We start from the raw sequence: 21915 nt of genomic DNA on the forward strand, positions 1-21915 counted from the left end.
ATAATGATCTTGTATAGTTTAAATATTTTGTAGTGTTTGTTCAACATGGATGATCTGAAATCACATTTGAGGCACTTCGCTACCTGTTTTAGAAGTTAAGATAACACTGCTGAAACTTATAGAAATATTTGTGAAATCTGTGAATATGAACTTCTAAAAGTTGGATTCAATATTCCAGATAGACAAACTAATTAGGATCACACACATCGGTGTATGCAGAGGAGAAGAACGAGCTCAGATTTCAAAGTGAAATTTGCAGCAAAAACCACCCACCTTGAGAAAACCTTGCGTATGCATATGATCATATTACAAAAAAAAAATCTCATTCACTCTACTCAATCCAAGTATTATGGAAACAGTTTTGATCCTGAACTACCTTGCTCAGAAAATCTGAAGTGAATCTATACATCAGTGCTTCTTAACCAGGTGTGCAGGAAAGCATTTTAAGGGTACTAGATGGAGAAAATATAAGTTTAACATACAGATTATTAAGGGGAAATTAAAATGTGAAACATTTAATTTTTACAATTCAAAAAACAAATAATAACTACATTTTGACACACCTGTTAACTTTTGCTCTCAAAAATATGTTGTCTGAAATTTGAATGTTCCCATCTTGAAGGGATTCAGAAAGCATACTTATATACAGTTTTCAGATGCTTTTACTAGGTCTATTTTTGCAGGTCTTAAGGCACAAAAACATCAGATCACTGCTATGGTTGCTGCAAATGCCACAGGCAATGAAATTACCCCTGCTTGTAATAAGTAAATACAAAAATCCTTGTGCTTTCAAAAATTTAAATATGAACGCATTGCCTGTAAACTATTATTCCCAAAAAAATGCTTAGATGGACTAAACAATTTTTTCAGAATGGTTCCACAAAGTTTCATAAGTTAGAACTCACATGGCCAAAAAACAGTTGCCTCAGGAAGCACTGCTGTTAATGGACAATGGTCCGACACAACCTTATTGTGAACTCAAAAGCAATGATGACAAAATAACATGCCCAGGGGCATTGGTAGTATTTTTGACCCATGGGTGCTCACACAGGCATAAGCCTAGGGGGGTGCCCCATCTTGAAGGGTATAAAAAATTGGAAATTTGTAAAAATTAAAAAATATATATATATATATTTTTAGAAATTCTGTATACCAGGGGTGGCAGCCTCGTTATAGCCTTGAGACAAAATTCTCACCCACACGAGACATGATTACGCGTCACTTTGGCGTATAAGCCTCATTAGTGAAGCGATCCTGAAAATTCATAAATGTGTTGCTAGCTAGATAAAATGCATAAAAAATTAGTTTTCTCTGAGAGTCATTAATCCAATATAGTTTGAGTGTTTTCACAGACGAGAGAGAGAAACACATTTTCTAAACTTTTCTACAATTATTTTTCCTCTTTACTCCTGATCCAGTACTTTCCCTGTGTGGGTGGCACAGCCCAAGAGTCATCAATGTTTATATGTTGTTGCAATATATATCTCATCATCTATGCATTCTCTAAAAATTATTTAAAAAATAAATTGTACGAAAGTTCCGATATCCCACACAATACGTCACACACCTTATTTATACTCTTTGGCTCCAGTACTTAATATAAATTAATTTTTTATTTCCCATGATAAGATACTTTATAGCAGAGGTTCTCAACCGGTGCTCCGCCCGCCCTTGGGGCTCCGTGTGAACTCTCCAGGAGCTCCGCGGCCGCTCGAGGAAAATATAAAAAATTGTAAATTTGAAAAAAATATTATATAAATTTTTTGAATAATTAAAGGAAATCAGTAACTTTGATAAATAAAAAATATGCCTACGGGGCTCCCCCATAGACATTATACACCAGAAAGGGCTCCGCGAGTCACAAAAGGTTGAGAACCGCTGCTTTATAGTAATAACTTCTAAGCCCAGTTTGCAAGAAGGCCTAGGTTTTGATCCCAGCGGAGAATAGATTACTTTTCTTTTAGAGTTCACCTCGGCATAAAATCTAGAAAATATTGGTTTTCTTTTTAAAGCTATTTTTCACAAAATTGAATTTAAAAGTATATTCATATTCTATTCCAGCATGTCTGGGGAAAAAAAGCTACAGATATATATATATACTGCTGTGTATATATATTTATTATTATTATATTAATTATTTATTCTTGCACAGCAGTATATATAAATCATTTGATAATTGCATATATTGCCATTAATTCTCTTAAGTTTCACTGAATAAAAATCATGGTAGATACTCTCATTATTTCAAAATTTATATCGTGTATTAAACTTTTGAAAAGCGATGTATTTTTTTCTGATTTTAACAGCAAGAGAATGAAATTAGTATCAGAATTAAATAAAAATAATGGTTTATTCTTACTTTTTTTTGCAAAACATCTGTGGAATAAAATTTCCTGTTGAAAAAAATGTATTCATCTTAAATTCAATTTTACAATAAGTATACACACTAGGGTGGAATGAAAAAGGGTGTTTTTTCACTTTTTTTGGAAATTGATGTTGCCTTAGTATTCAAAAGATGCCTTTCAAGGTTTTAAGACGTTATACCAAAATCTAGGAAAATATTTTAATATCTTGAGGTTCCTCACGGACCCTAAAGGTCGAGCAAAAAGACTTTTCTAAGTGTACATTATAAAAATCTATGTAAACATTACATATATATAAAATAACCCCTTTTTTGGAGGGATGGGGCGGGGACAAAACTATAACCATGTTCCAAATTATATAAAAAAAAAAAACATAGTTTGATGATAAAGGTGTCAGGAGGATGCCTCTATTGCTTTCTCTGTTATCACCCTTATTACATTTCACTTTTTTGCAAAATAGTCCGTTTTTTTTTCGAACAATGGAAGAGAACTCCTTGATTTTACTCTGGCTTGAATGAAGCCTTCACAACTCTCGGTTGTTGATACAGCAATAGATGCTTCAGTTACTAGTCGTACTCACCGTTCAACTGCTTGTGTGTGATGCGATAGCATAGAAAAGCAGGTTCAGATAATTTTTGTGGGTCCATTTCCTGATTTTTTATAATAGGTGGTTCAGTCACTCGCACTTGATCACATGCAATTAGTTCCGAATAGTGCTTAGCAGAAAAGTTTATTTTCGGAACATGGAATGTACGGATTTGTGCATCTGATAAAATCCTTCATTTCTAATTTTTAGAATTTTCTTGATTCTCAGTTTTTTGCCCGTACTATTTCCACGACATATATCTGATCTGCACTTAAATCACTGCTGTCACTGTCCATTATTGGAAGGGTATTAGAGATTGGTTTAAATATCACAATATATATATATATATATATAGGTAATCTTTCACAATTTTCCAAACTTTTTCTGATATCACCTTGAAGGCCGTGTGGCCTGATGGAACATCCATCTAGATGCTTAACAAGATGCCTTAGAGGTAACTCATTGAAGTCAAAAAGACAAATAAGCCATTGCAAGGGATGGCCTATTTCTTTCTCTAGTAATTTGATAACACCATTTTTATAACCAGTGTTGGTAACAGTTCCGTCGCATCCGATCGCCATCAATTCCTTCGTATCAAAATCTTGCTTCAAAAAGTCTAGGATTGATGACTTTATATCCCTTGCTCTACTGCTTCTTGGAGTTGTGTGACCGAGATAAATTGACTCTGGTTCCAGCAATATGGTTATGTGTTCTTCAGATATGGTTCTTCTATGGAAAGAATCACCTTCTTTGACATTAACTAAGGTTTTGTCTTTTTGACCATCAAAATATATTCCTCGCACATTTTGTTCTAGGAATTTTATCTTGCAAAAGAACACTCTGTGATGCTCTTTCACGCCTTCTTTTCATCTGGTCTATTGTCATATTTGTCTTCTCTCTCGTCAATAACCCAACATCTTCCAGCACAGCATTCACAATAATTGCAGCTGATCGATCAGACACACCAATTCTATCACAAGCAAGAGCAACATTTGGTAATTTAGTTCTCATCTGTGAGGATGGTAGAGCTTCAAAAGCAAACGAAGTACTTGCTTCAGCACAGATTGATGGACCAGCTTCAGGTACTGGTAGATGGAAATGCTAACTTCAACGGCAAACTGTGATTTGGCTCATATATCGTAGATCACTTTCCTCAGAATTGTTGGATATAGATGAGTTTTCAATGGTTGATGAACTAGTTTCTGCCGTTTCTTCTTGAGATGACTTCAAATGGGATACCATTTTCATTTTCCTTTGTTCATTGTTTTTTCAATTTCTTTGTTGTTAGGACATCTACTCGACCAATGGCCATCTTGCGTGTACTTCTTTGATATTGCAAGAAATCTTGCTCTAAATTTGGAACCTTTCTCAACTTGTCACACTTAAACTCTTCAAAATCACATCTGCATGCTGCAATGTCGAACAATTTCCGTTCTTCGCAGTGAAAAGATTTCAAGTTCAACTTGAAAGTTTGAGAATCTTTTCTTGCTTTTATATTTTTCTGAAGATTCTTGTATTTACAGTAAAAGTCTTTGAAAATTTTACATATCCGTTGGTGAGAAACCGTAAGAATTGAAGCAATTTTCCAAATATTTTCTATCTTTGTCACGATAATTTCAAGAATGTCTGCAATAGCTGGATTTTTTCTTGATTGTTGTGCCTTCATATTGCGTGGAGTCAGCAAATAACAAAGCATAACATCACCATAGGTGGGCAAGACCCGAGAATCCAACTCTTTAGGATTTCCTAAAATGTCAATAAAAGCTTCTGGTCGTCATTTTGACTGCTATACGCCCTCTCAGTTAAGGGGTAAGATTACAGATGAATACTGGAAACAAGGGAAAAACATCCAGTTCACTTAACAAATCACATTTTCATGGGAATAGGAAAGCCTCCTCCGCGGTGTCATGCTATAGAATTCCACACGTGCGTAAAACTTTAGAGGCGATGAGGAACCTCAAGAAGTTTGAATTTTGGGAAAAAAAATTAGGAATGGCATTTCTTCACATAAAGGCATATTTTAAATTCTATTACAATAGCGATTTCGAATTTTTTTTTTTTTTCGTTCCACCCTAATACACACTGTTTGAAAATAGTTAAGAGCATGGTGGTGAACCTATCACAATATATCATTTTTATATATTGTAAATTTTACAAGAATACATCTGATTCAGTACATATTTATACATGAATAATATATTAAAATGCAGAAATACTCAAATTTACATGAATTACGAATTGCACCAATTTCTTTAAAAAATACCTAGTACTTGAATTCAAGCATGAATCATAAGCATTACGGGATTACTGCAGATAACTATTGAAAGATAATTTAGTTAACTTGAATTACAGTGTAATAATCAAGTTCATATTTCTCAGTCAATCAGAACACCATATGCAGCCAAGCAAAACTGCTACAGAAACCTGCCTTAAATGAAATCAAAATATAGTATGCTCAATGATTAGTGCTTTTATTTGCACCTTTATAAAATGGATTATTATTATTTCAGTCTATTGATGTTCCGTTTTATACAGGTTTCACTGTATTTGAGGAACAAAAGTAGAAGCCAAGGAAACAACTAAAGATGAAAAAATTATGAAAATGATTTGGACAGAAGTTCATAAAAAAATACAAGGAAGGTGTAGAAATTCAGGAGACAAATTTTAAAATGCAAGAAAAACTCAAGTAGGATGAGCGAAATTTAAAAAAGAAAGCACACAAGGACCAGAAATTCAGAAAAGCTTGGATGGTGGAAGAAGAGTAGAAATTTTTAAAGAAAAAGAGAAGGGCAGAAATTCAAAAAAAGGGCAAGGGAGGGAAAAATTTAAAAAGTACTTCAACAAAGTGACTTCAACACATTGTCAAATTTTTGTTGACAAATCTTAAAGGACGAACATGACATGAATTCTCCATGATGTAGAGTAGACCGTATAGCTGAAAACCACAAGAACACCTTTTTAACAGTAGTTTAGTGTCCTTGAGGGTTTGGTCATTTTTTATTATATGGAGTAAAACTTTATCACCAGTCTTAAAAAGTTAGTTCAAAATTATGCTATTTATTTACTATGCAAATGATTTGACGAACTTGGAAATTGTCTTTGAGCAAGAAAACAAAAACTGATAATAAAACCACTCCACTTTAACGAAAGCGAGAAAAAACTAGAAACAGTGGAATTTGTTACAAAAATTAATTTCCTAATTAACATTTGGATGAGCGAATTACATATTTTGTTAGAACCAAAAGTAAGTAGTAGATTTTTAAATTTTATTAAACTCAAGTTATTCAGCTAACTCACTTTCCGTACTCCAGCAAAGTAGTTTGAACTCTCATTTGCTCATGTTTGATTTTTTGAGGAGCATGATGTTTATAAATACGCTGTGGTATACAGGAACTCTAAAAATTTGAATAGAAAAATAAATTGTCAAATGAAATTTTTATCAACTACTCATTTACATTGGTCACATGCCATTATTCTTAATTTATCTTAATCCATAAAATTTCTCAACTTATCTTTGTTATCTTCTATTTTATCTTATATATGAGATTTTTAGAAAGTTCAGCCTCATAATTGAATGGTATTAATAACTATATCATATAGAGCCTGTTTATATGTAAGCCAACCTCCCTCCCTAAAGACCATCAAAAATGACAAAAAAATTAAAACCTGCATATAAGCAGACCCCATCCCTTCTCTTTGAGGAACACCAAAAGGTTAAAAAAATATAAAACCTATTGTCTAAGAGGAACCCCCTAAAAAAACCCAGATAATTAAAATAAATATGCAAAATAGTTATCATTCGCTGGCTACAAACTGGCATACTTATCGTGTCAGGTTGATAAATTACTAAAGAATACCTTTTGCATAGGGCTTTCTTAACCCATGGGGCTCACCCATGTACAGTAAAAATGGCTCAAGGGTCATCTTGGCTCTCATGAGGGAGTCTCAGATGAAACTGCATACCAATTGTGACCTACTTATACTGGACCCCAGTAGACTGCTCGGCTTGTGTTCCAATAATGTTTTTTAAGATGACCTTGCTTTCACGGGCAAGATGAACCTCAGTTTACAGGCTGCATTTAGAATAGCTGGAGGTTGTGTTCTCTGTTACATGGTGTGTTGGTAAAAAAACTCTAGTTGAACTTTTTTTCTTCTCAAAACCTGGCCTGTATATAAGTTGACATCCTCATTATAAGAACAAATTTTTGAACAAAATTACTTGGCTTGGTAACAGAATACATGGTTAGTTATAATAAATGAGCCATATAATATAAGATCATCATTTTCATTCATTGCTGTTTGATCAAGCCAAAAAAAAATATCATTCAATTAATGTTTTTTCCATAATCATTTTCTTTACATCAGAGAAAATTAGACCAGGACTAACAATTTATAGCCACTTTCAAAAAGCAACCTCCAGAATTTTTTTTATTTACATCATTTGTTACTACTACTAAATTGCACATGCACCTTGTCTATATAGGAATAAAAATATTTAGGCAGAATTGGAAAATCAGACTCAACTAGACTTAATTTGATTCATGAATACATCTAATATATCAGCAACTTAGTGAAATTAGAGGGATGATGCAAATGGACTATCGGACCTGTATCACACACACACCACACATCCAGGGTTCGTAAATATCATATTTTCGAAAATATCTGATATATCCGATATAATTTTGATATATATATCTGATATTTTTGATAGAATAGTTAAAATATTGGTGATAATGAATATTTTCAGGCTTGATGTAAACTAATAGTTAGAACATATCTTTTTACCTGAAAACATTCATCAGATATTTATAAATAAATTTGTGTTTCACATAACTTTTTGCATTTAACATCGAAATTGTGATCTGATATTTTCGATAGAATAGTCGAGCTATAGTAGTTTATAAATGTTTTCACAAATGGTGTAAACTAAAATTTATAATATTTAAAACTTGACAAAGATTTACACTTGATAATTATTAAGATATTTTAAATCCTTTTTCACATTTAACTGGAGAAGTGGGTAAAATATGATATTTTTGAAAAAATCTATACTTTTTCCTGACTTAAAATACCAGTTGATTCTCAACTCAAAATAGAAAACAATTCTTGACTGAAAATATCAGCCAATTTTTGGCTGAAAACATCAAACCATCAATGATTGAAAATTATCAGCCTATTCTCGACTGAAAATATCAAACCATTCTCGACTGAAAATATCAAACCATTCTCAACTGAAAATATCAGTCCTTTTGTGGCTGAAAATATCAGTCCTTTTGTGGCTGAAAATATCAGTCCTTTTGTGGCTGAAAATATCAGTCCTTTTGTGGCTGAAAATATCAGTCCTTTTGTGGCTGAAAATATCAGTCCTTTTGTGGCTGAAAATATCAGTCCTTTTGTGGCTGAAAATATCAGTCCTTTTGTGGCTGAAAATATCAAACCATTTTCAATTGAAAATATCAAATCATTCTCAATTGAAAATATCAAATCATTCTCAATTGAAAATATCAAATCATTCTCAATTGAAAATATCAAATCATTCTCAATTGAAAATATCAAATCATTCTCAATTGAAAATATCAAATCATTCTCAATTGAAAATATCAAATCATTCTCAATTGAAAATATCAAATCATTCTCAATTGAAAATATCAAATCATTCTCAATTGAAAATTTCAAACCATTCTCAACTGAAAATATCATACCATTCTCAACTGAAAATATCAAATCATTCTCAATTGAAAATATCAGCTGATTTATGACTGAAAATATCAGCCCATTTTACAATGGCATGAGACAAAAAATATCAGTCCACTCTTGGCTGAAAATATCAAACCATCCTTGAATCAAAATACAAAGGCATAATGTGCAACAATGTGGCTGAAAAAAGATGCCCATAAAAAAATATCAGCCCATATTCTCGACTGAAAATAACCATTCTTGGCTGAAGATATCAGCTCATTCTTGACTGAAAATATCAGCCAATTTATGATTGAAAATATCAGTCCAATTGTGGCTAAAAATATCAAAACATCCTCTACTGAATATATCGGCCCATTCTTGACTGAAAATATTAGCTCATTTCTGGCTGAAAATATCAAACCATTCTTGGCTGAAAATATCAAACCATTCTTGGCTGAAAGTATCAAATCATACTCTATTGAAAATCTCAGCCATTTACAACTGAAAACGTGAAACTGAAAATATCAGCCCACTTGTGGCTGAAAATATCAAATCATTCTTAGCTGAAAATATCTGTTCATTCTCGCAATTGAAAATATCAGCCCATTTTTTACTGGAAATATCAGCCCTTTACAACTGAAAACACCAGACTGAAAATATTATCCTATCCATGGCTGAAAATGTCAAACCATCCTCGAATGAAAATATCAGACTCTTCTGAACTGAAAATGTCAGATTCATTCTCAACTAAAAATATCAGCTCATTCTTGACTAAAGGTACTAATCCATTCTCAACTGAATATTTTACATTTGAACAAATCTGTTTATTTATTTACAGATGAACTAATTTATGATTGATAAACTCATTTACCAATTAAAATACCAAATTCTTTTGACACAAAATATCGAAAAGATAATACATCTTGATATTTTGAAAATAATTATCGGATATATATACATGAACGAACCCTGCACACATCAATAAATAAATTGGTTTTTTTTATACCATACACACAAGCATATTTCATGCTCATAAGGGATGCTCAACATCTGTGGATTATTCCAGTTACAAATGCAAATAGGTTAATTTAAGCAGATGAATAAAATTTCAGCAAACTAGAGCCAATAGTGTAGAAAATTATGAATACCTTGACCTCTTTGTATGAATACTTCATCTGTTCAAAAAGATTTGACAGCTTCTACGAAAAAAACTTATATCACCATATTGGTTTAAAAGCTTGAATTACATCAAAAAGTTTTCATTACATCAATCTATTTTTGATTTGTATCAATACAAGACTTTTTTAAACATGCCACCTACGCTCCCTTCATTCATTCATGTACTTCATTACAACATTTCCTTCTTCATCTACATAAAACGGAAGCATTTATGATATACCTGCACACTCGCTATGTGTAAATACACTTTAGGAAAATTATCAGTGAAAAAATTATTATTGAAAAAATTTCAGTGAAATCAACATGGTATAGAGCAGGGTTTTCAACTAGTGTGCCATGGGAGGATCCTAGATGCAACTTGAAAAAATTTTGAAGGAGCTAAATTGTTTCTGAAGAAAGTCCAAAGCATCTTATAGATTGAGTTTAACATCACACTTGACACATTTTTGTATAGATTGAAAATAGCGTAACAGATCAATCTATTTGACAATAGCACCCACTATAGTCCGTTTCAGTTTGACTCTTTGCAGTGAAGGGGGAACAAGGAAACCGCATCACTCATTCCTATGGGAATGAAAGCCTCTTAACCAATGCATTGATGCGGCGCAGTCTTGCTAAGATATGGCCGATTCTTGCCAATCTCATTGAGAAAATCTTTTTTACATGTAGTTTAATGCGCGTAAAAGTAACACTAAAAAACATAGTAATATTTTTCCGCAATATTTCCCTTTCCCTCAGCTGAAATTTATTTATAAAAAAAAATTCCAAACATGAAAGCAACATATAATTTTAAAATACTGTATATTAACCATGGCTCTCAAAAACTTATGGATTTTAATTTTTTTTAAATTTATATGGGAAAAATGAATGTTAAATAAAAAAAACTAAAAATTAACAAGCAGATTAAATGTGTTTTCACGTGTAAATGTAGGAATAGCACCACATAATAATAATAATGATACGGAAAAGTTTAGAATTTTGTTACTCACTTTTCTTGCTGAAATTTCTGTTCCCCCCCCCCGCTGAAACGGGGCAGTTTTAATCTTTTGTTACGGTTGACGTGTTGCTCATGGTTATTACAGATGATTCTTGATTCTTATAGTCATTTATTATCTAAATTCCCCAACAAAACCGTCTCATGTCTCTTCTGGTACAAAACCTTCACCTAGACCTCTCTGTCATGTCAAAAAAACTCAAATATTGCTTTTCAACATAAAAATTCCCATTGGGAAATACACACATTAATTGCATGTAACGTTTAAAGTGACTATGTTACACAAAGAATAAATATTTAATACAATTGTAAAATAATTTTATACTCTACACATTTTGGACAATTATATATATATTTTTTCTTATGAAACATGCAATTTGAATAGAGCACAACATAAAAGCTGAAGGGAAAACTATGGAACTATTTAATATTCTTCAATTCAAGATGATTTTTGACTCTGAAAAATTTCTTTAACTGATATAAACATCTGCTGTGCTCTTTTCATAACAGGTGTTTAAAGTTCTTTTACACCATACATGCAAATGCTGATTTCTGTTATTAAATTATCTCTAGATCATCACTGTGATACATAAAACAATACCCTTATTGTGCATAACATTAGAATATATCTAGCAATCAAAATACTCAATTGTAGGACTAAAAAAAGTCCTTTAATTTGGCAGTGCTAGCTTGCATACTTGTATATGATGCTTAAGAAACACCTATAACCTATTCTTAGTGCAAAAGTGAAAATAACTGAGTTTGCTATGATATGGTACATTTACTAACATTTATATAACACAATTTTTATTCCAATCGAAGCTGTATCTAAACGTGTGAAACAATGCTTTGGGTATCAAGTCCTGCCAGGTGTGCTTTGATTGAAAATACTCTTTAAAACTCTGGATTTATACAACTTGAGCAAAGAAATTTTTAGGTGAGAATAAATGAGTTCAACTAGTGTATTAAAAGATGCTGTGTGGGAGAATTTTTAATCTATATGTATAAAATTGATTTTGTGTGTGCGCGCGTGTGTGTGTTCTCTATACAAATCTACAATTTTAGATCGATCGTCGCCAAATTTTGAATATATACCAAATGGGACCCGACTTGAACGATAGGCTACTTTTAAAATTTCGTCAGAGCAGGGCAAATGCCCCAAATGGTCAAAAAACTGTCGGGCAACAATGGTTTCTGGGCCTCAACAATCACTTTCGGAACGTTTACTTTGGTTACCATGGTTCCCTAGCAATGCGTTTCAGACATGTATATGCCTTTACAATGGTTTGTTACTTCTTTAATGCTACCAGTATATTTACAATAATTTATGCCTTACCAATGGTTTGCCACTTTTTCAATAGTAGCAGAATCCTCATCAGCATCACATTGAGGGACAGGCAAAGGATGATCCCCATAGAAATCAGTGTTAAAATTGTCAATTTTACTGTAGAAAGGTGGGAATTTAGTGGGGGTTTCCTGCTACATCAATAATTTTTAAAATTTTATTGAAGTATTGAGTTCGCTTAGAGATACGAAGCAAAGAAAATTAAATATGAAATAATTAGCCGGACATACTTTTGAGTTGGATAATCATGAAATAACATTGATTTCAACTTTCTCAAGTATGAAACTTAATGTCTTCGTATTGTCTTTTGATATTGAACTGCATAAATTCATATAGTTTAGGCTGTTTTAAAATTAATTATGGGTCCGTAAAGTACATCAAAAAATTCCACAGCTTTAATTAAGCATTTTTGAAGCAGAAACAGGCAGATCGATAACTTGAATTTCAGGGGGGGGGGGGAAATCGAAATATCTAGCAACCCTTTAAAAAAAGGAAAAATGTTCATTTCTACGTTTCTTTGAATCTAGATTTATTTATTTCATGATTCACGCTGGAAGTTGCCATATTGGTTAACTTAGACACAGTTTGCATGTCCCTCAAAGAAAAAGGGAGATATCACGTGACCCAAAAAGCCTCATTGAAGAAAACCCGGGCAGCGCCGGATATTATAGCTAGTATGGAATAAAACTTTGGGCATATAAGAAAATTTAAAGTATCAAAATACATATTTTGTACACAGTAATTATAATTCAAAATACGAAACAATTTAATCTAAATAAAAGTGTTTTGTTATTTAACATATCTACAGATTAAAAAAAACTATTTGAAAACATTGACAATAAGTTTTTGGCTGTTTTAATACTGAGTTGGTTTCCGAAATAAAATATTTTGCTAAGTAAACTGAACACAGGTAATCAGTAGGGTAGAAAAAATAGACCATAAAATTATATACATATTATCTGTTCTAAACTCTTTTCATGTCAAAAAATTCAAAATTGCAAATTATAATTAATATTTTCTTTTATTTGTAATAAATTAATGTTTAAAAATAAAGCATTGTAATACTCAAAAAAAAGGAAGTTTTCCATCACATCGTATACCACAATTGTGTTCAAAACATTATCCAAAAGCATTCATTTAGGTTTTTGACAGTTTAAACCAGTTTTTGAAGTTTGTCATGTTAAAAATCCAACCCTGGTTCAAACCCCACTATCGCCATAGTGACAGTCGGCTGAAGTTAGTTTTCTGTGGTTCCCATCTTCAAGTCATCAATGTGATCCAATCTCCCCATTAAAAGTCTCACCACAGAGAGCAACAGTACATTTATTCAATCACTTCACTCCTGAAACATAATGGCAGCACTGAAAAATCAGACAACACTACATATGCACTTTTGGACTATCACATACACTTACACTTCCAACACAACTCACTCAGTAGTAAATTACGCGTGGCGATAGACCACAGTTGTGCTCGAATGAAAGAAAGTGCATTGCACAAGTTACCCCCTGCAAAATATGCTCTGCAACTTATGATACCCATATTTTATTCAGTGGTCTGCCAAATTGTTTCAGACATTTCGCTGGCCCTCTGGTTTAGAAAAGTTAAGAAATGTGTTAAAAGAACAGAAATTGTTACCCTAGAGGCAGAATATTTTCCTCAATTATCTGCTATTATGACATCTTTACATAACCCCCACAAAGAAAGGTACCAAATTCCAATGATCTGAATTTATATTGACCCCAAATCACCATTTGTGGTGTGCATCATCAGTGCCTGCATAAGCATATGCAGAATTTTCTCGAGGGGGGGGGGGGGTGGGTTCAGATTTTTTTTCTCTTCTGGGGGGGGGGGGGTTTAAATTTTTTCCTGCAAAATACAAAATAACACTATAATCTTGGCTCAAGGGGGGGGGGGGGGATTAGAACCCCAAAAACCCTTTTGCATATGCTAATGCCAGTCTGTATTATGTGTTGTAAGATTTCATTATTCTACCTTGAAATTTGAAATTTACTGTAGGAAATGAAATTTGATATTATAAAAATAATAAAAATGCAGATTGTCTTTCACAACATCTACTGACTTGTGAAGAAATGTTTTTAATGAACAGTGGAACACTAGGAATATGGATAGGGTTTGTGTGACCCTGCATGCTCTTGATGCCATAAATATATACGATTTCAATAATATCCCGTTAGAAAAAATAGTGCAGATGAAAGTGTATGAAATATCACGGGACCTTCCTCGTAATAGGACATCAAGGATTTCAAAATATTTTACAAGAAATGCATTGATTACATACAGATACTCATTTCACACCACTGGAATTATATGAATTTTTTCAAATCAAAATCGACAAGCTTTGTTGGAAACAGTTCGGAAAGAACATCGCCAGGTGCTTCCAGCTGCGAAAAAAATGAAGCAAGATCACACTCATTGATAATAATCAGCGCATCAATGATGTAACACCGAAATTCTATTGGTAATATAAAAAATACTGATCCCAGTATGTAACAAACTGATCACTATTGGGAAAATTAGACAGAGGTAGCACTTTTGGATGCATAAATTTTCCTTGAAAGAGTTACATGTTAGACACCTGGGAATTATGAAAATGAAAGCATCAGATAGATCTTATGTAGTGATTAGCCAAACATTTACAATTAGAAAACTTCACAGAAACTGTCCTCTCATTGCACACAATTTACTCTTTCATTGTTTCCTCATTCAAAAGCAATATTTGTTACAGCCGCTGTGGTTGGTCGAGTGGTCATAGTGACGGACTCGCATCGCGGGGACCCGGGTTTGAGCCCCCACCGTCGCCACAGTGGTGGTCGGCTGAAGTTGGTTTTCTGTGGTTTCCAACTTTGAGGCGCAAATGCGAGCCGATCTCGCCGTTAAAAGGTCTCGCCACAGAGAGCAACAGGCCTACAAACAGTACAAATATTCAGTCACTACACATCACTCACTTCACTTCTGAGATATAGATGGCAGCACTGAAAAAATCATACACAACACTAGATACGCACTCAGACTGTTAGGTACACACACTTACAATTCCGGCACAACTCACTAGGTACTAAATTGCCTATGGCGATAGACCTGAGTCATGCTCGGTTGAAAAAAAAAATATATATATATTTGTTACAAGTTTCCTGCAAAACCTTGGGGAAAGGATACATATGCCATACATTGAAATAAGGTATTTTTCATCATTGATGCTCATTTTGAGCCATAGGCTGAGATATGGGGGGGTGATGGGTTCCCCCCTACAACATCAAAAATGAACACTGTATATATGTAATATGTATTATCATCATCATCATCTTGGTCCCCCATCCCTGAGATCCTCAATCTTCGCTTATGTTCTAAGCAGCCAGAAATTTTCAATGTTCCCAGCATAAATTCTAAAATATTGATGCACATTTTGGATTTTTTGGTTCAAAAGACATGGAGAATCTGTAAGGATTGTCTCTGGCAATCAAGCACATTTCTTGGGAATGAAATTAGAGTTCCTAAGGGAGAAAGGAATGTGTCACTTCTTATTTACTCTTATCTTCCCCTCCTTACCATGCTGTTGTTATAGGCCATGTCACAAACATATTGAAATTGAAATAAAACACATGGGAAAAACTTTCGCTGACATTAAACATCATGTGTCACAGCAGCGAATGCATGAGCTGAACATGTATTAAGATACCTGATGCTTAATTTCTTTATAGAACTTTAATAGCCACAATTTTTCTCTTACAGAAATGCAAAATCTTATAATACCAGAGTCGTGTTGACAGTTTTAAGATAAACATACAAACTTCTACAAATAGTCAGTATGGCCGCTGTGGTGGTCGAGTGGCCATAGTGACGGACTCGCATGGCAGCGATCCGGGTTCGAACCCCACCGTCACCACAGTGGTGGTCGGCTGAAGTTGGTTTTCTGTGGTTCCCAACTTTGAGGTGCAAATGCGAGCCGATCTTCCAGTTAAGAAGTCTCACCACAGACAGCAACAGGCTCACAAGCAGTACGAACATTCAGTCACTACACTTCACTCACTACTTCTGAAACATAGATGACAGCATTGAAAAATCATGCACAACACTAGATACGCACTCAGACTGTTAGGCACACACTTCCGGCACAACTCACTAGGTAGTAAATTGCCTATGGTGATAGACCTGAGTTGTGCTTGGTTTGAAAAAAAAAATAGTATGATCAAGTTTCAACATCACTGATCTCACATAGAATTATTTCATCCTACACACAAACTTTTTGAAATAATTGACCAAAATCTTTCCAAACTTACACAAGGTATAAAATATTGCTTCTGAAATTGCAAAATAGAAAACGCCCGAATGTAGTCTCCAGTTTCTTCTCTAGTTTCTATTGCTTTCTTTACAAGCCACTAGAGCACAAAATAAAAGAATAAATACATGTGTACATTTATTCTGCTGAAATAAAGCAAGCATTTCAATATGACATTAACTACAAAAATTGTAATTGTATAAATGAACTACTACTGAAAAAGTCCAACTTGAAACTCTGCAACTGTAAAGAGACTAGATACCAATAACTGTTGTTTGAAATAGCAAGCAAGTGCGCACACGCACGCACACAATATGTCATTTTGAAAAGAAAATTTACCTGAACAACTGGAAAAATATGTATGAAATCCAATCCTTGTATTTGATGTGGTTCAAGGGAATGAGGGCACTTCATTTTGGGTAGAACTGCAACAATTTTTTCTGTAAGAGCACTGTGTATACAAATATGAGATAAAATTTCATTACTACGGAGATGACTATGAAGAAAATTACAATAAAATGGAAGAATAATTGTTTTTAATAATGATTTGCAAATACACTGCTGTTTATCAAAATTTCAACACAGTTAAAGAATGGAACAAAACATTTAAACCTTACATACAGGGATAGCTCAAGACAAATTTCTCATTCATGCAAGACCATTTTAGCACCAATCTGGCATATAAGATGCATCAGTAAAATGGCCAAGAGAACTCTTAGGGTTGTATACACCATGCAAAATATAGTGAAAGGTAATGCAGACAATTTTGTTGTTGAAGCCTTTATTCTGGGCTTTACATTCCCCCACTTCATGAACACAGGCATATTCATTGTATATATATATACCTGGTTTCATTCATTCTATTGCATCTAATAAATTGAAATTTGAATTTTATATACATTTCTTTTCCAAATTCTTCTGTAATTATTTTCCCCCCATTTCGTTGATTTCGCACCCCTCACATAGCAGCGCCCTGTGTGGCTGCACAGGTTACATAGTCCTGAGCTACTAATGCTTACAGAACATTCAAAGCAAAGTACCTACTGAATGCTAATAATAATAATTATCTTACATCTGGGCCCAGCAACATCCTCTGAGGTGTGGGAAGATACAGTAACATTATTCATTAACAATTGGCTTCAGTGATATAGTGGTGCTTACTGCATGTAGGGTGCTAGCTATGCATATTCCTTTTATGGATTTTCTTAACTCTGTATAAATTTATAATAGATTTATGATCTTCTGGATTAGTGATATTTTGTATTTTTCAACAAGTAAGTCATGTTTCAGGATACATTTTACCACCAATTACACTGTAGGGTTGTTTTGGTTGAAATCTATTGGAATTCCTGTAAAAACCTGTTTTAGTTTATGTCACAAACTGCTATGAATATGCAAATGTTATTGAATTTGGTTTTTTTAGATGTTTTTGTATGAAATATATTTCTTGATGTCTAGTAAAATACACGTGTAAGAACTGATTTACATACTTCTTGACAAATGTTCTGTATAAATGCTAGTGCGATGAAATGTAGCAGCTTGACTGCTGAATTGTTCAAGATCCAGGGCGAGTTCTCTCTTTAAAAGTACAAAAAGTGAACAGCTGGTTCTTTCTCTCTGATGTGTCAAAGTTTACACTGATAATGATGGGTGTTGGCCAATCCTGCTGAATGTCTTTCAGCTTCACTGGAGCAATGAGATCCATATTAAGGCTACCAGATTCAAAAGTTGAGGAAGGAGGACACCTGCACATACACTCTTCATAACATCATTTCCCCCAATTTCCACAATAGATGGAGCCACTCTATACTGACAAAAAAATCCCCCATCACAATTAGTTCACCCAGCTAAAACAGAAATGCTAAAAGAACAAAAAAAGTGCAAATTACAATTTGTTTCCCTTTGCCTATAAGGAATATTGTTCCCACCGTCTGGTTACTTTTATTATTCTAATCCTCAAAGTTTTTTCCTTTGAGAGCTTTTTTGACAGAGGTGATTCATAAATAGTAATCATAGGAATCAGCATCAAGTGTTGTTTGCATCCTATTTTCTTCATTTCTGAACGGAAGAAGTAACACTCTCCACTTCAGTTTACGACAACACATGTTGGTGAGCAAACAATATTCTCAAAATGGATGTTGCAGTTTTCTTCTTCCAGAGCTGTTTTTCTGACTGACTTTTCATATTATACTGAAACAAGCTGTGCCATGGTTGCAACAGCAGCTGCTTTGCTTGGAGGCAACTTGGGTTCTTGTATTCTGGGAAATTTCGAAGAAGATTGATCAAAGTGTGAAATGTGTGGGGGAAAAGACCACAAAAACTCATAAAACTCATGCCAATGAAGAGATATATGTTTCAGAGTTAAAAAAAATTTCCCCAGGAAATAAAAGAATAATTCTGGAAACCTGAAAAGGACGACAAAAGAGTGACTTTTCCAAGAAATAGGGGGGGGGGGGACTTGTGAACCCTAATCCATATAGGATTCACTTTCATCTCATTTCAAACCATATTGTGGGATTACATGTTATATGCCTTTCTCTCTTGTCGCAGACACCTAAGAATGCATCTAACCTATAAAGATGTCTGCTACAGAAGTTGGTGAAACTTCAGGAAGGGGATATCTTGGACTATGGTCTAACAACCAGGAAAATTCAAGTGTAATCACATGTCAAATTAGTTTTGAAATCAAAACGATTACTTCCATCATTATCATGTTAACTTGGTAAATATGAATGCAAATCAGATATATGCTACTGATCTGTAACTAAAAAAATTTAAAACATTAACACAAAGAAAAATTATCAAAAAAGTGTACTGACATCTTCTGACCAATAGTAAGGTTCTCTTGAAATAAAAGATCTACATCAATATCAACACTACACGTTTCAATGCACCAGGTCATTCCTCCAACCACCTAGAGAATGAAAAGCAAAAAAAAAAAAACAAGATAAACCTCACAAGAACCAACTATCAATTATTTTCAAAAATTAATCAAAAGGAACTCCTCTCTGCAGTGATTTCCACTGCAGTTATGTGATCATGCCACCCAGGGTTCCCCGTGACTTTATATCAATTATAGTAATTTGGCTAATCAGATGAAAAAAAATTGTAGCCAAATGAGAGAGAACCTTAGCCAAATTACCGCGTCATATAAAATGTGAATTCCAAAACAACTTATATCAAGTTCAAGATGGAAAAATGAATCAAAATGCAAATCATGGACAGTTAAAAGTTGCTGATATAAAATGTAAATTCCAGAACACCACAAAAAATATTTTAATTCTCAAGAATTCACTGCCAAATACGATTTGGCGTAATGATGATCGGCAGCATGAACCCTGATGCCACTTATCTTCTTTTTAAACCTGTTTTAGGTCAGAGCATGGGCAAACTGGGTTGAAAAACTGATTAATGGCATTTAATTTCATTCTATAGGCCTCTATTAGAATAGCATCTGAAACAGAATAACAAAAGATAAAGGAAAATTAAACAATGCATTTCAAGTAACATTGCATCTCTACTTCACACTCCATATAACATCTATGCCACGGATGTAAAAGCTTTTGATTCGTAGGTCATATTTCACAGAGGATAACGTGAATTTTGTGACCACTTCATCTATGGTGTATTTCACATTTGTCACATCACCTTCATTCTGTTGAGGCGTGTAGAGAGCTGTCAGTCTTTGAACTCCTCTTGATTTCAGATTTGCACGAACATCTTCATGGTCAAACTTGCCACCATTATTATTAAAGAATGTTTTATACTGAATGTCCTGCTGTACAGGGGAAGATTAAAATGTTTGAAGGCCCTAAGCACTTGAATGGTGTTTTATTTTTCTCCCCCCTCAGGTCCCTAAAAGTATATTTTAATCAATATTGAATCTGTAAATGAAAAAAAAAAAAACATGACATTTTATATTTCAGAATTTTTTTAAGCATGGACATTGAAAGTCTCTCTTCCCATTTTTTTTTTTTTTTTTTTTTTTGCTGATCGCAGTCTCTGATAATACAGGCTATAGCCCAGAGTGGAAAGTTCAGACGACGGGCAGATTTTAGGAATGAGTGGCTAAGAAAATTAGTACATGTGAGAATAGCAGCAAAATTTTATAACCATGAACCCAACCCTACCGAGAGAACGAGAGACTAGGTCAAGGGATTGACCTCAAGAGTTTCCAAGCTTGTGAGTAAACAAAAGAGTATGAGTAATAGTAATTAACGATAACACCCAGAAACCATGCAGTTTATCCGCTAATAACTCAAACATTTGCACACTTTCAAGTTCCCGTCCTTATTCTGTAGAACTTGACTTACTTTTAATGCAAACACATGAGTGAACAAAAGTGATCAAGAGCGTGCGCAAGCATGTGAATGACAAAATGAGTGACTTGAGAGAGTGGCCAAATGAGAGTGGGTCAGCATGGGAGTAACCAAAAGAGTATGCAAGTATGTGAGTGACCAAAAGGAGGACTCAGAGACATATATTTACAGGTGGGAAGGGGAGAGCAAGCCGATCATAGCAAAGGGCAGCAAATTCAAGGAATGAGTGGTTAAAATTAGACTAGAAAAAAGAAGGGCGGCAAAACCATAAATCTGCCTCTACTCACAGATATCTTATTTTTGGTGAACCGCAATCATTGGGTACCTGTTCTTTCTGATAAATTTTTAAGTTGTAATCTGTTAGCATTTCTTTCACTTTTATGGTGGAATGAATAAAGCGTCTTTATACCTATACTCTAGGAGTTATAGATCAAACCACAAAAGGGTGGCTCTAAGCAGTATAGCCTACGTGGACTAAAAAAAAAATTTCTGAAAAATTTATAACTATCAATGATTGTACTGGACTGAATAATTTGCAGAAAAAGCCATGATTTTTTAAACGTGGAGGGGTAGTAGGGGGCATAGGAGTAGGATCCACCAATTCAATATAGGCCTGAAGGACATTTGCTCCTCACTTGGGGTCACGTTCTTGGAGCTTCCTGCATTTACCGATAGGTGGCTTCGGGCTTCGTTCAGATGGGATCCATCTAAATAAGAGGGGGTCGGGGAAGTTTACGATAGTCTTAGGTTAGGTTTTTTACTCCCAGACCACGTAGTCGAGAATGCAGGTTAGTTAGTGATAATCATAACAGTACTGACAGGGAATTACCCACCTCTGACTTGGATGGCTTTTCTATTGACCCCAAATCACAGGGTGAATTAAAATGTATACTAATTAATGCCAGCAGCTTGGGAAATGAGAAAGATTTTCAAAAACTATGATATCTGTGGTGGGCCTAGACCTTGTAGCCATTACAGAATCTTGGGCAAACAATGGGGATGAATCATTCTTACATATCTCAGGATACAATACTTTTTGAAAAATTGATCTGGCAGGAAAGGAGGGGGAGGGTTGGTGGTCTTGATTTATGTGAAATCATGTTTGCAGGCTAGAGAGTGTATAACAGAGTAGATACATTGAATCTAC

At 34.0% G+C, this 21915-nt stretch overlaps 1 protein-coding gene across 3 annotated transcripts in view; it reads right to left on the reverse strand.

Annotated features, from left to right (window-relative positions):
• The window catches only part of fidipidine (coiled-coil domain-containing protein 93), a 100471-nt gene that overhangs the window by 61240 nt on the left and 17316 nt on the right, over positions 1-21915 (reverse strand). Inside the window, exons 3-8 of one of the 3 annotated variants that reach the window (XM_089255944.1) lie at positions 19269-19363; positions 16789-16900; positions 16451-16549; positions 9780-9830; positions 6247-6344; positions 2360-2393 (exon numbers count right to left, since the gene is read on the reverse strand). In XM_089255944.1, the coding sequence (XP_089112070.1) occupies positions 2360-2393; positions 6247-6344; positions 9780-9830; positions 16451-16549; positions 16789-16900; positions 19269-19363 (489 nt within the window). The remainder of the gene's footprint in view (positions 1-2359; positions 2394-6246; positions 6345-9779; positions 9831-16450; positions 16550-16788; positions 16901-19268; positions 19364-21915) is intronic. The other 2 variants (XM_089255945.1, XM_089255946.1) reach the window with 2 other exon arrangements.

Source organism: Pholcus phalangioides, unplaced genomic scaffold (genome assembly GCF_987345545.1).
Source record: "Pholcus phalangioides strain wild (caught in Gottingen) unplaced genomic scaffold, Ppha-v1.0 ptg000004l_1, whole genome shotgun sequence".
In the NCBI taxonomy this organism is placed as follows: Eukaryota; Metazoa; Arthropoda; class Arachnida; order Araneae; family Pholcidae; genus Pholcus; species Pholcus phalangioides.